This window comes from Corvus kubaryi, unplaced genomic scaffold (assembly GCF_017639235.1).
Source record: "Corvus kubaryi isolate FWS band 111438036 unplaced genomic scaffold, C.kubaryi_AGA036_p1.0 78, whole genome shotgun sequence".
Lineage (NCBI taxonomy): Eukaryota > Metazoa > Chordata > Aves > Passeriformes > Corvidae > Corvus > Corvus kubaryi.
In genome coordinates this window covers 5,895,282-5,908,861 of record NW_024582065.1, presented here as the reverse complement: position 1 = coordinate 5,908,861, position 13,580 = coordinate 5,895,282, and the positions used below count along the sequence as shown (strand labels likewise).

The 13,580-nt window shown below is 60.0% G+C and overlaps 1 protein-coding gene across 1 annotated transcript in view; it reads right to left on the bottom strand.

The window, feature by feature from the left end:
• HMCN2 (hemicentin 2) overlaps nt 1–12,978 on the bottom strand; it is a 32,953-nt gene extending 19,975 nt beyond the window's left edge. The window contains exons 1-28 of the mRNA XM_042052786.1: nt 12,569–12,978; nt 11,571–11,641; nt 10,526–10,684; nt 10,191–10,313; nt 9,934–10,105; nt 9,511–9,617; nt 9,182–9,302; nt 8,815–9,087; nt 8,528–8,672; nt 8,126–8,247; nt 7,764–8,036; nt 7,519–7,660; nt 6,842–6,969; nt 6,568–6,681; nt 6,287–6,436; nt 5,444–5,638; nt 5,144–5,239; nt 4,667–4,791; nt 4,244–4,388; nt 4,005–4,118; nt 3,938–3,960; nt 3,594–3,750; nt 3,258–3,420; nt 1,854–1,981; nt 1,620–1,728; nt 1,177–1,346; nt 524–619; nt 264–440 (exon numbers count right to left, since the gene is read on the bottom strand). Of these exons, the coding sequence (XP_041908720.1) occupies nt 264–440; nt 524–619; nt 1,177–1,346; nt 1,620–1,728; nt 1,854–1,981; nt 3,258–3,420; nt 3,594–3,750; nt 3,938–3,960; nt 4,005–4,118; nt 4,244–4,388; nt 4,667–4,791; nt 5,144–5,239; nt 5,444–5,638; nt 6,287–6,436; nt 6,568–6,681; nt 6,842–6,969; nt 7,519–7,660; nt 7,764–8,036; nt 8,126–8,247; nt 8,528–8,672; nt 8,815–9,087; nt 9,182–9,302; nt 9,511–9,617; nt 9,934–10,105; nt 10,191–10,313; nt 10,526–10,684; nt 11,571–11,641; nt 12,569–12,797 (4,027 nt within the window). The 5' untranslated portion in view covers nt 12,798–12,978. The remainder of the gene's footprint in view (nt 1–263; nt 441–523; nt 620–1,176; nt 1,347–1,619; nt 1,729–1,853; nt 1,982–3,257; nt 3,421–3,593; nt 3,751–3,937; nt 3,961–4,004; nt 4,119–4,243; nt 4,389–4,666; nt 4,792–5,143; nt 5,240–5,443; nt 5,639–6,286; nt 6,437–6,567; nt 6,682–6,841; nt 6,970–7,518; nt 7,661–7,763; nt 8,037–8,125; nt 8,248–8,527; nt 8,673–8,814; nt 9,088–9,181; nt 9,303–9,510; nt 9,618–9,933; nt 10,106–10,190; nt 10,314–10,525; nt 10,685–11,570; nt 11,642–12,568) is intronic.
• Nucleotides 12,979–13,580: the final 602 nt, after the last annotated feature.

The following is a 13,580-nucleotide window of genomic DNA, read 5'->3' as shown; positions in this document are numbered from 1 at the left end:
ACAGAGTGCGAAAGGGACAGGGTGGGTAGGTGATCCCATAATGAGGACCTGGCACTACCCATCCACGGGGCCACAGCTTTCCAGGACATCATTTGGGATGAACACAGGGGATTTCATGACTGGAATTGCAAATGGGATAGAGGACAGGGGTCTGCTAGAGCCATCTTCCAGGATGTGTCCTGAGGGCTGGGACAGCCCCACTGGTCCCACGCTCACACGAGATATTCCAGAGGGGAAGCCCCCACCTCTCAGGCTGCACTCACCAGTGACCTGCAGGCTGTACCAGAGCTCAGCCACGCCGGCCACGCTGGAGGCCACGCAGCGGTAGCTGCCTGCATCAGAGAGTCGGGCACGTGGGATCTCCAGGCGCTTCCCATCCCTGGACAGGGTCACTCCTGCTCCGGCCGAGAGCTGCTCGTGCCCCTTGTACCAGGTGATGCCTGGAGGGAAGCAGAGAGCCGAGCTGTGAGGAGCGATGCTGCTGGGATTCACGAGCAAGAGCTGAGCGGCAGGACTGACTCACCGGGAGCAGGCAGCCCCGAGGCCAGGCATTCCAGGGATGCCGTGCCGTTCTCCGGGATGGCCAGATCCACCGCGCTGGGTTCGATGTTTGGGGGCACTGCAACCCAGCACCCACTGTCACGGGCTCTGTGTGACCCGGGCTGTCTGCAGCCACCACGGCGCAGGGCCCTGGGGCACAGCCAGGCTCACCGGTGGCTCTCGGCACGCACCGAGTCCTGGCAGAGCAGCAGCCGAGGGCCACAGCTCGGTCCCTGCTCTGGGAGGGGACCGCATCACCCCGTGGTGCCACCACTGCTCCCCAAGCCAGCCAGAGGTTTGTTCCCTGCCCCAATGAGACATTCATCCTTTCCAGGTAGGAATTTCCCCTCCCTGCCTGGTTTCTCACCCGGCACTTTCAGAGTCACTTCCTGCTGGTGGAGGGGAAATGGGGCTGGGGGAGGACCTTCCACCAGGAAACAGCAGTCAAGGATTTGCTGTGGTGCCAGTGGCCATCAGCTCTCAGCCTCATCAACAAAGGACAAGATCCCAAGAGATCAAGCCAGTGACCCTGTACCTACCAAAAATTCGGGCCAAGAACTCCCACCCCTTTGGCCAGCCACGTTCTTCCCAACACATGGGCTGGATAGCGGGTCTCACCCCAGATGCTGCTCTCACCATGCACTGAAACCTGCACCTCTGCCTGGGCCAGCCCTGCCCAGCTGCTGCCCTGGCAGACGTAGAGCCCTTCGTGACCAAGCCCCACTCGGGTGACCAGCAGAGTCCCACCATCCTCGGACACCACCACACCATCCTGCCCATCCAGCGGGTGCCCATCCTTCAGCCACCTGTGAGGAAGGGGACAGGCAGCAAGTCCTTGGTCTGTCCTGCCACCACCCACCCCATCTCTACACATTAAAGGGGTGAACTTGGGTGCTGGCAGCCAGGTCTGTCCCCTTGTCACCTGGAATGGGGCTGACAGTGCCCAGGTTGTTGAGCAGAGGGCACCACAGACAAGGAGAAGGAATGGATGCCTCCCACCCTAAGGAACACCCCATGCCAGAGGCTCCTACCACCCATCCTGGGAACACAGGCAGCACCCATCCCTCAGCAGCACTCACTGGATCTGGGGTGGGGGGATGCCCATGGCGTGACAGTGAATCTTCAGGGAGGTGTTGGCAACAGCCGTCAGGTGGCTTTCCCCATGTCCAATCCACAGCTGGGGGGGTGCTGGGGGGACAGGGGACCTCAGGCTGGGACCACCCTCAGACCCTGGCACAGGGATGTGCGAGCAGCCAGGGACTTGGAGGTGCAGGACCCCAGCAGTACAGGAAGCCCTGGAGGGGTGTTTGAACCTTGGACGTGCAGGCTGTAGCTGAGCGAGGCGCTCCCCGCGGCATTCGTGGCCGTGCAGGTGTAGAGGCCGGTGTCTGTCACCTGGGGCTCGGCCAGATGGAGGGATCCTGAAGGGAGGACACTGTACCTTGGGGGAGAAGAAACAGAAAAGCTGGATGGGAAGAACAGCCATGTCATCCATCACTTAACCCTGAGCAGGAGCTAAGGGCTGAGAGGTCACTGTCGCCTTGGGACAGCCAAGAAAAGGTCACCAGAGCCACCTCTCACTCAAAGAGGGAGGCAGAGCTGCCCAGGGGGGCAAATCCCCTTTGCTCAGCCCCTGCACAAGCTCAGCACGAGGCAGCACATGAGCCCAGGGGGGTGAAGGAAGACAAGGGTCCCCCAGAGCACAGTCCCTGCAGCTGGAGCTGGCCACACTCTCATTCCCAGCCTCATCTGTGCTCCACAGACATAACATCATCTCAGCCCACGGCTGCAGATTCCTCCTCGTGCTCCCATAAATCACCCAGCATGGACAAGCCAGCTGAGATGTGGGGAGCAGCACAGGTCAGCGAGGAAGAGCCATGGCAAACTAGACATGAACAACAAGGCAGCACATCCCCCAAGAAGAGCAAAACCAAGATGCCTTCCTGCTTCCTACAGCAATCCTCAGGTACAGGGAAAGAAGTGCTTAACCCCAAGACTGGGGCCTGGGGCTTTAGCATTCTGCTGGAAGGGAATCCCTAATGTGCTGAGAAAGCATTGGAAGACCAAGACACCGGATAACCTGGAGAATTGCTGGATATGTATTTATCTTCTCCCATGAAATCACATTAAATGACTGTCTCGTGGCTGCCATCAGCTTCAACACCAGCAACAAACTGATTTGTCCCTCCAGAAGGCACTCACTGGAACAAATCTAGCCTAAAACCCCACATTCCAGTGCAGACAAAGCCACTGCCGGGCTAAAAGCTGCATTTGTGCCAGACCTCATCCCAGCATCAAGCCCTGGTCCAACACTTCCCACAGGGATCCACCATCCCCAGGCACATCCTTGACCTTATGACGGCACAAGGCAGGAATGTGCACGAAGGCAGATGGACAGCAGGGTGAGGAGCTGCACTGGAGCTGCCTTTACTTCCCAACCCCAGCCCTGTGTCCAGGGTAGGCACATGAAGGGTTGGAAGCAGCTGTTTGGTCCCAGCAGATGTTTGGAAGATGGAAAAAAGCCTGGTGCTCTCCAAGGAGAGCAGAGCTAATGCTGTACTGCTTGGCTGCCTCAGCTCCTGCATTGAGCATTGGCCACGGGGTGACAGGGGTGCCCTTCACATCTCCCTGCCAAGCAGCTGAGTCCTTTCATGGACCTGACATCCCTCTGAAAATGCCAGGAGATTGTGGCCCCCAGCACCCACAACCCTCCTTACCTCGTGGTGGTGAGAGGCAGTGGCTGCTGCTCCCGGCTCCACACCACCAGGGGAGGGGGATTTCCTTGAACCTCGCAGGGCAGCGTGGTCTCCTGCCCCAGCACAGCCAGGATGGTGACAGGGTCTGATTCCTGTGATCCGTTCACACTGATCCTGGGCTTTGCTGGATGGAGAGGGAGCGCAGCTGGTGCAGGGACCCTTCAGGTGCCCCACAGCCCTCATCACCTCTCTTCCCATCCTGTAAACCCATCTGGACAGGTGCTTCAAGGAAGCCAGGAGTGTTCCCAGGTCATGCTCTCCCTGCCAGTCCCCTCTGGAGCTGTCCTGAGCACTCACTGCTGACGGAGAGCTGCATCTCCCGGCTGGAGAACCCTGCTGCATTGGTGGCTGTGCAGAAGTAGGTGCCAGCATCCCCAGGGGATGGTGAAGGGATCAGGAGGGTCCCATTGGGGTCAACGTGGTAGTGTGGGCTCAGTGAAATGGGCTCCGTGCCCTACAGAAGAAAGGGAAGGGAGGAAGGCAGAGACTCTCCCACGAGCTGAGCATCCCAAAGGCAAGAAGAGGGCTCGGGACCATCAGAGCAAGCCATGCCCTGGTCCCAGCTACCCAGGGCACTTGGTGCCACCTGCCGAGGCAGCCACAGCCACACTGGGGAGCTACACTCACTTCAAACACGTTACCCTGAACCCGGGGGTGGCCCAGCCTGGCTGGCAGGGGCACAGCAGTCGGCCTGTCCCTGTCACCTACCTTTGCCCAGGTGACAGCAGGGGGGGGGCACGCCGGTGGCATTGCACCGCAGGGTGACAGCTGCTCCCTCGGTGGCAGTGACGAGGACAGGGCCAGGCTCAATGCTGGGAGGAACTGGGAAGGAAGAGAAGCCCCTCATCCTGCATGACCAGGGCCATGTCCACCGCAGAGAGCAGAGCAGAGAGAGCACCTGCCCCATGTCACTGCTGAGCGGGGACACGCAGCTCCCCGACACTCACCGTGGATGACCAGGGACACGTCCTGCCTGTGTGAGCCGAGGGCGTTGGTCACCTCACAGGTGAAGGTCCCTGCATCCCCCTGTGATGCCTGGTCCACGTGCAGGCTCCCGTCAGCCCGGATGGAGTAGTGGTCACCTGGGGCCACCTGGACACGGGCAGAGAGCAGAAAGCAGGACAGATGGGGGGTCAAACAACAACATATCCGTGTCTTTGGGGCACATCCAGAAATGAATCTTTGAGCAACAGGAACATCCGGATGTGGAGATAAACCCATGTTGCCCTCCCAACACAAATGCTCCCTTGGATTCTTTCACCAGCAGCTTTGGCCCCACAGGTTGGGGGATCCATCCTGCAGCGAAGCCCTCACCACAGGGTAGGTATCCCTCCACACACCCACCATCCCAGCGGGCATGGAAATCTCACCATCTGCCCATCCTTCAGCCAGCGGCGAGCTGGGAACGGGCTCCCAGCCAGGATCACACAGGGCAGCGACACGGGCTGGCCTGGGAGCACACGGACCACGGGGGATGCAAGAGCTATTTCTGGGGCTGCTTGAAAGAGGGGAAAGGGAACCAGTATTAATCAGTGATAAACTGGTCAGGAACACTCAGGAGAACAGATCTAGATCATCTTTCTTCTGGGGTCCGGATCCTGGCTCGGCAGAAGCCAGCTCAGATACTCCACTCCCCCAGGAATTTGGGAATATTGGCTGCAGTTTGGGTCCATGTCAGCGTATGAAGCCAAAGAGGGCTGGGAAGGGCATTGCCCAAACCCTGCCCTGGGGTTGCTGAGCATTCACTGTGGCCAGCTCAGGACCAGAGACAGCTGCTCGGGTCTGCCACTCACTCACTGCCAGAACAGCTGGGATCGATTCACCAACCAAAGCACAGAAAAACAAACCCTGTCCGGTGACTGTGAGCTTGACCTCTGCGTGGATTTTCCCGAACTCATTCTGGGCTTCACAGATGTAGGTGCCTTGGTCATCCAGCGAGGCACCTGGAGCACAGTGGGGAGAAGCCTCAGCCTGGTGGGGCTGGAGAGCCTGGAGCAAGCTCCAGGACAGGGACCACCCTCCCCTGCCCCACCACCATCTCCAGTGGGGACAGACCCCGCAGCGCTGGAGGCTTGCAGGCTGTTACAGCACAGCTAAGCTTGCACAAGCTAAAAGCACAAATAAATGCGTGCACACTCAGCTCTTACTGTCGATGAGGAGCTGGGCAGTCTCCAACTGGCTGGAAACACCCCATGGTCCCTGCCAGCCCACCATGGGCTTCCCGTCCTGCCGGGACCAGGTGACGTGTGGCAGGGGAGATCCCTCGGCATGGCACAGCAGGCTCACACTCTCCCCAACCTTGACCTCTGTGTCACCCAGGGGCTCAGGAAAGTGAGGGGCAGCTGGAGGAGAGAGCAGCAGAGAAGGGGCTCAGGCAGGTTCAGTATCCCAGCTTCCCCACAGCTGAGCCTGGAGAAGGAATGGGGCTGCAAAACCAATGAGCCAGGTGTCCTGACAAGTTACGAGACTGACTTGAAGCATTTGGTGCTTTTCCAAAGCTGTCAGAGCCGTCGCAGTTTCCATCCCTTCCAGTTACACTCATCACCCTCTGGGTCAGCGAAATCTCTTGCACTTTTCTATCTTTAACTGCTTTAAACCCTGGTGCCCTCAACACAGAGCCTTCCCTCCTCCTCCTCATGCTCTTTCATTCCTTCTGCCTCCAGCAGAAAGCCCCGAGCACCTGGATTTTCAGGCCCACAGAAGTCAGCCCACACCTCTGCCTAATCCCACTGATTGCACTTTGCATCCCCAGTTGCATCCCAAGCCCTCATGTCCCCATGCAATAACTGCCTTATCTTTTGCCACTTGTTGAGCCTCCTGCATCTTCCCAAAGCTTGGAAACCCTGCCAGGCTTCCTCCTATTTGTACCAAGCACCAACACCTCCCTGCTGGGTAGCCCGGGAGACTTGGGAAGCAGCAAGTGGGAGCTGAGCCAGAAAGGAGAGCTGTGGAACAGGCTCGAGCACTCAGTAGGACCCAACAGGACTTACACCCCACGTGCAGCACGGTGCTGTCGAGGGCGACGCCGGCCTCGCCGAGGGCCTCGCAGTCGTAGCGCCCCGCGTCCTCCTGGCGCACCGCCTGCAGCCGCAGCACCGCGCGCTGCGTGCCCGCTGGGAACGCCGCCATCGCCTGCTCCCCTGCCCCGAGACCCCCACATCAGCACCCCACGGGCCTCTGTGGGCCCCTCCTGATGGCACAGCAGGGGGACACCACGTGTGATGGCCCTGCGGGGCAGCGGTGGGGTGCCAGTGCGTGCTGCCAGTCTCACCTTTGTACCACACGATGCGGGGTGGGGGTGCCCCTGAAACCCAGCACTCCAGGGCCACATCTTCTCCCACCAGCACCTTCAGGCTGGGCGTCACTGCCAGGATGGCAGGAGGTTCTGTGTCACAGGGAGAGAGGTCTTTGGTCACTCTCTGCCGCGCTGGGTGCGGTGCCATCCAGCCCGAGGGGACCCCAGAGCCATGGGAGCTGTCCCACCCCACCCTTTATCACACACAGCCCCATTTCCAGTGCGCTGCCAGCGAGCAGGGAGCAGGTACCAGTGAACTCCAGGGTGATCACTTGCTCATCCCAGCCCAGTGTGCTGCCGGCGTAGCAGCTGTAATTCCCTGCATCCTCTGGGACAGCAGACCTGATGTGCAGGGTACCCTCAGCATCTCTGAAAACCCTGCAGCAAATGGGAGAGAAAGGGAGAAATGAGGCCTGCGAAAACAGGGGTGATGGAAAATATGTTGATATAAATGAGCAGGCTTCAGGCCATGCTGGGCATGTGGTGGATGTGGGTCAGCACTTAGAGCAAGCTGCTGCAGGGCAGGACTTTGCTTTGAACCAGGGAAAAGCACTGAGAATTGGGCTTTTTCATCTTGAAAGTCAACTCTGGCACTCACAGCCTGACACAGGCAGGAGTTAAAAGGCAAAAAGCAGAAGAAATTAAGGGGAAGTACAAGGAGTATTTTGAGACTTGAGCTCACACCAGGTGTGCAGAGCGGGAACGGTGACCTGGATAAGGCAGGACTGCTTAAAAATAAATACAGACAATGAAGGCCGGCAGCATGCCAAGCATCTCAGGAGCCTGGGCTGGGATACTGCAATGCTTCCCTCTCTCCAGAGCTATGGCAGCCCCAAGCCTCCCTCCTTCAGCCTGTACATCCCTGCGAGGGGAGCACCATCCCTGCGGGACAGGCAGGATGGAGGCTCCCGGGTTCCCAGGGGTTACCTCTCATCCTGCTGCAGTGCCCAGCCCCAGCGCTTCCAGGTGGTGTGGGGCGGGGGGTAGCCCCCGGCCGTGCAGTTCAGCCGCAGCTCCTGGCCCCTGCTGAAACGCTGGGGACTGGGGTCCACCTTCACCCACGGCGCCTCTGCACGGGGTTGGAGCAGGGCTCAGCCCCCACGTGCCATTCACCACCCGCCCACAGGGCAAAATATCCCCAGGCCAGGGTCCCATACGGGAGCAAAGCCTACCCTGGATGAAGAGCCACAGCGAGGCGGTGGCAGTGCCATGGGCACTCTGTGCCACACACTCGTACAGGCCCCCGTCCCCCGGCTGCACGTGGCTGATCTCCAGAGAGTGGTTCTGCAGCAGCCGGGTCCGGCCGTCCCCTGGCTGTGCCACCTTCCCGTCCCAGCTCCACGTCAGGTTGTAGGGCACATCCCCCAGAACCATGCAGGACATGACCACATCTTGGCCCGGTGAAGCCGTGATGTTGCCTGGGGCGATGAGACGCGGTGGTGGCTCTACAAACACGGGATGCCTGGGTGAGAGGAGCCCGTGCCCAGGCACGGGCATGGAAAGGCCTCTAAGGCTTGGCACGAGCAGCCCCCACCTGAGACAGAGACATAGGCACGAGCCCGTGTCACTCCGACCTTGCTCGTGGCTGTGCACTCGTAAAACCCTTCGTCACTCTCGGACACTGCAGGGATCAACCAGCTGATGTTCCCTGAAATCCTGCAAAAAGGGAGAGATGAAACTATGGATCACTCCCACCTTGGGTCTGCCATGCCACCATCCTAATCCTACTCCCTGGGACCTTTTTTTCATCTGAGTCAGGCAAAAAGGTGCATCCCCACTTGCTGCAGACCTGTCCCTTGGAATTTTCCTTTTGGAATGCTCAGAACCTGAAGGCACCCAGACAGCACACAGCATCCCCCTGGCTGGCACAGCTCAGGGGCTGTTGCTGCCCACATGGGTCCCTCCTGGGGCTAACTGGGCCATACCAGAGGCTCACCTGAAGAGCTGCTCTTCCCTGAGCTTCATCCCGCCGCGGCTGAGCTGCAGGCGGAAAGGGACCTCACTCTGTGCAGAGCAGGAGATGAGCTGTGGCTCACGGTTGTAAGCCTGGATCTTGCTGGAGATATTCACTTTAGGCAGACCTGGAAGGATGTGCAGATGTATAAACACTCCTTGGAAGCTCACTGGGAGCTGCACTGGGAAGCAGGATGACCAAGGAGAAACCAAAGCAGAGGCAGTGCTGGAGCCTCTGGTCCCTGCTCAGCACCCGCAGGTTCCACTCACCGGGCACCACGCTGGTGTAGGTGACCCCTGAGAGGCGGTGCAGGGGGTGGCCCTGGGCATCTTCACCCTTCACCTTCAGTAGGAAGTCACCCGGGGGGACCCAGAGCGGTGAACCCACCCAGAGCTGCGGGGTGGAGCTGGAGGAGGAGTTGGAGAGGGGACGCGTGGGCAGTGAGAGGAGGACGTGGCCCGAGGTGTTGAAGAGCTCAATCTCCTGCAGGCGCCCAGGCGGCCTCAGACCGGTGCAGTTCACCAGCACGGAGATGGGCAGACCTGGAAAGCGGGGAGAGAAAAAACCACCAGGAACATTCCTGGCTGCAAAACGCCCAGGTGCAGCACCCAGCCCCGTGGGCAGCACCACCCTCACCCTGCACCGGCCGCTCTCTGGGCTGGCTGGTGTCAAACTCTGGCTGAGTGGAGAAGCTGGCTTGAAAATTAACATCGCTGATGCCCGTGATCCTCAGCGAGTGGCGGCCACTGCTCCGGGTCTGGAAGCAGATTGAGAGGCAAGTGCTGAGGGCAGGGGAAGGGAGAGGAGGTGGGAAGGGAGGAGGTTGCAGCCAGCCCCTTCCAGCCTGCTCACACATCCTCTGCCTGGCTGGAGATGGATGGGGAAAGCCCACACCTGGAAAAGCCTGGCAAGCTAAATATCCATCAGGGAAAGGCAGAGGATGTGCAGGTCTGCCACCAGCCTACCGTGACCAGCCACGTCCCTGGCTCGTAGGGCTCCACGGCCACCACCATGGCTGAGTTGGGGATGCTGAGCAGCTCCTTCAGACCTTGGCCTTTCTCCAGGACCTTTCCTGTAACAGTAAGTGAATGTCGAGATGGGAAACCCAGGTCTATCCCCTGGTTCCTGCAACAGCTCAGGGCAGAGCAGAACGCATCACAGCTCACAGCCAAGGCAGCAGGGAAAACCCTCAAAGCCAGAGGCAAAGCCAAACTGGGAGGGGAGCAGGGAGATGTGCTGTTGTTTACTGAGGGCTTTGTAGCTCCACCTTTTCATTTGAGTTTTAGGGCAGGGTTTGGTGAACCCCTTCCTGCTTGTCCTCACCTGAGGTCTTTCTGAGAGGCACAACATCACCCCCCTCTTGTTGTCCCTCTCCCTTGGGCTCCTACCTGCTGGATCCTGGACCTTGATCCTTGGGGCAGGGCCGCTCAAGGAGATGGTGACCTCCTTCAGGCTGGGGTCAAAGGGGACCTGCCACGTGTTCTCCCCACCATCCTCGTGGTCTGTGGACAGCAGGTGGACCTTGGAAGCCTGGATGGCCTCTTCCACCCACTTCAGCACCTGGAGGTGAGGATTAAACCTGGATCTCCCCTCACTGACAAGCACGGCCTCACTTCAGCACAAGGGGCCAGGTCTCCCCACTCACCTCTGTCACCTGCTGCTTGTCCAGGTGGAAGATCTGCCCGGAGCTGGTGGCAGCGATGCGCTCGTACACGCGGTACCCGGGGTGGCTCCTGTCCCCGCAGTCCCCCGTCAGCACAAACACCACCTGCCACAGCCACGGCCCCGTGACACCCCACACAGCCACGGGAGGGGACACAGCCGGCATCCACCAGCATCCCAGTACATCGGATCGGCCCGGGGGATGCAACTGCCCCCAGCCCAGGGGTTTTATCGCTGCGCCTCACTGATGCGCTGCTGCTGCAGCATCCCCCGAGCCGCTGTCGCAGGAGCCCGGCGGGCAGCGCCAGGGCCGCTCACCTGGCTCTGCTTGTGCTGCAGCAGCCGCAGCAGCTCCTCCTGCTGCTCGTAGTCCTTGGCCCGAGCATCCGAGAAGACGTAAACGAAGGAGCCGGGATGCGAGATCTCCACAGCCACCCTGATGGCTCCCACGCTCATCTCCGGGCAGTCCCCCCCACCCTAAGGGACACAGCCAGGGACGTGGCACAGGCACCGAGCCACCCAGTGCTCAGCTCCCGGCAGGATTCCACCCAGGGGATGCTCACAGGGAGGAACTACCCCATTTTGCTGGAGTCAGGCCAGAGCAGCGGGATGAATCTGCAGGGACACTCAGGACAGACCCGGCCCTGTCTCACTAACAATGATAATTAAACCACCCCTTTGGGGATCCATGCTCACAGAAGCCACTGGTTTCCCACAAATACCTTTAGTGGGCACATTTGTGCCCGCCCCTGTGGCTGAAGAACCAGCCAGCCCAGGGAAGCCACAGAAAGGACCAGCTCCCACTTTCCCAGGGCTTGGCACCCCAAAGGGCTGGGAAACCATTTGCAGCCTCGGCGTTACACCTCCTGCCAAAACAGCTGCATTGAAGGGAAACGCCACAGGGATTTAGCAATTCACTGGAGGCAGGGCAAGAGTGGGGATGGATAAAGCAGGATTAAGCTCCCAGGGAACATTTTGGCTGGCAGAAAACAGATGAAATAATTAAAAAAAAAAATTTCAAAACTCAATTATCAAGCACTGCTTCTAGAAGGGGAGATTTTTGGTTTCATGGAGAGTCTTTGCAAAATCTCCTGGGAGCAGTATCTCTCCTAGGGACAAGAGCTGTGGACTGAGAATTCTCTGCCCTGTTGCAGGACTCGGGGACACTGTTGCAGCAGCATTACCCATCCTCTCCACTCCCACCCCCTGCGCAGCCCCCAGCCAGTCTGGCTCAGCCTGAACCCCCACCACACTCCTGGGGGATGCAGGGATTGCACCATGCAGTGCCAGGCTGTCCCCCAAGTGCCATGGGCCAGGCACCAAGGCAGGCCTGGCAGAGCCCCATGGGGCTGAGGATGCCTACCTGGACGTGGAGCTCCCGCAGGCGCTGCTGGAAGAGCTGGGGATCCGTGGTGAGGGTGACAGGTCCCACCTCTGCAAGCACACAGACACCACCACCTCAGCCCCCTGACCCAGCACCAGCTTCCTTCGGTGCCACCCACGCTGCCGGCACTCCTGGCACCTGCCCTGCCTCAAACACCTGAGGCTCGGAGTCCAGCATCTACCCTGGCTTGGCACCAGGAGAGAATTGGGTTTGGGCACACCACCCCCCTGTGCCTGTACTGTGAGCACTTGGGCAAACCATTCCTATGCCCAGGAATTTCTCCCGACACACTGGGTGGTCCCAGCCAGGGCGAGCTGCAAACCCAGTGCTGTTTTCTACTGGGGGAGGCTCCCAGCAAAGGGATGCAGGAATCGATTCACTGCCTCTGCCTCCTTCCCTGTCTGGCTCCAAAGGTTTTCATTCAACCCAGTGTTTCTGCTGAAAATAAAGCTTGGGTCCCGCTGTCCTTGTAGGAGGCCAGGGCTCTTTTGGGGAACAGCTGCCCTTGTATGGGTGTGCACAAAAGGAAGACAAAGACAGGGCAGAAAGAAATTATTCTGGTATCACAGAGAGTTACCAAAGCCTCTAGCAAGTGGAGCTTTTATTGAGGTGACCTGGAAGCACGTTGTGGACTTGAACAGAAATACCCACCGTGAGCACTCCGGGGAGATTAGAACGGGATGGAAGGGGAAGAGCCACCCACAATGAAGTGTCAGCACCCCTGGGATTAATACGGTGGAAATAGCCCACCTTGTGCCCACAGAGCGCCTTGGGGACAGGAGCCCCAGCCCAGCCCCCAGCTCTTGAAGTGCCATCCCCATCCCAGCAGCCACCAGGGCATTAAAAACAGGGAGAAGGGGCAGTGCAAGCACTTATGGAGTGCATGTTTCAGACCCAGACCGGACTGGAACTGCAGCCCAGCTCCCCACAGCCCCACCCCTGCCAGGACACATGTCCTCACCCTGTCCCAGACGTACCTGGGTCATGGAAGGGCACCAGAGCGTAGTTGCTGATGGGCTTCGTGCTCCTGCTGAGCGTCCGCTCCAGGATGCGCGAGGCCCCGTCCATCACCTGCACCAGGTCGTCGTACATGGAGCCGGTGACATCGAAGACAAAGGCAAGAGTGGCCCACCCTGGGGGGCTCTCGGCCAGACTGGGGGCCAGCAGCATCCAGAGACCCACAAACACCCCTCCGTGGGGTGGCATCGTGGGGGAGGCTCTCGGGTGCCAGGAACACCCCTTGTGTCCTTGTCCTGGCCCTTCCCCCGGGCACCGTCCCCACACCAGGGAGGGACACGGTGTGCAAGCGGCCACTCGCGGCGGCGACGGAGAAGGGACCCCGGGCAGGGAACGCCCAGCCCTCCGCAGCTGCGGACCTGCTCCTCCAGCGTTCAACTTCTGGGAGGGCGGGAGGAAAAACCGGACTTTTGGAGCCAGCGACGCGGCAGGGATGTGGGTGGGAGTTGGAGGAGATCGGGATGGAGATACAGGGATTGGGAAGCAGATCCTGCAGCCCACGGGATTGTCAGAAGCACTGCCCAGGCCCCTCCCCAGCCCCGACCCCCTGGCTCAGAGAGACCCTGCTCTGCTGGGGGGAGCAGGGGGTTAGGGGAGGACACGGGGGTCACAGCTGAGCACCTGTGAGGAAACCCTGCCAAACCCCAGCGGGGGGAGAGACAGCTGCCAAAAGGACCCCAAGGAAGCAAACTCCCCCTCTGCTAGGCAAAGGGCCCCTGGAATCGGGGTCTGCAATGGGGCTTGGAGGTCAGGGGGCTCTGTGGGGGTCTCGGGTGGGCTCACCCACGCAGCCACCCCACGAACAGGGAGCAAACAGCCACGCAGAGCACAGACAAAGCCGGAGCCAGGACATGGGCTGGGACAGGCAGCCCTTGGCCGGGACAGGCAGCCCTTGGCAGGGAGAGCTGGCTGGGGGTGCGGAGCTTTTCCTGGCTCCCCTGGAAGCGGAGTGCTGAGCTCATGGCTGCTCCA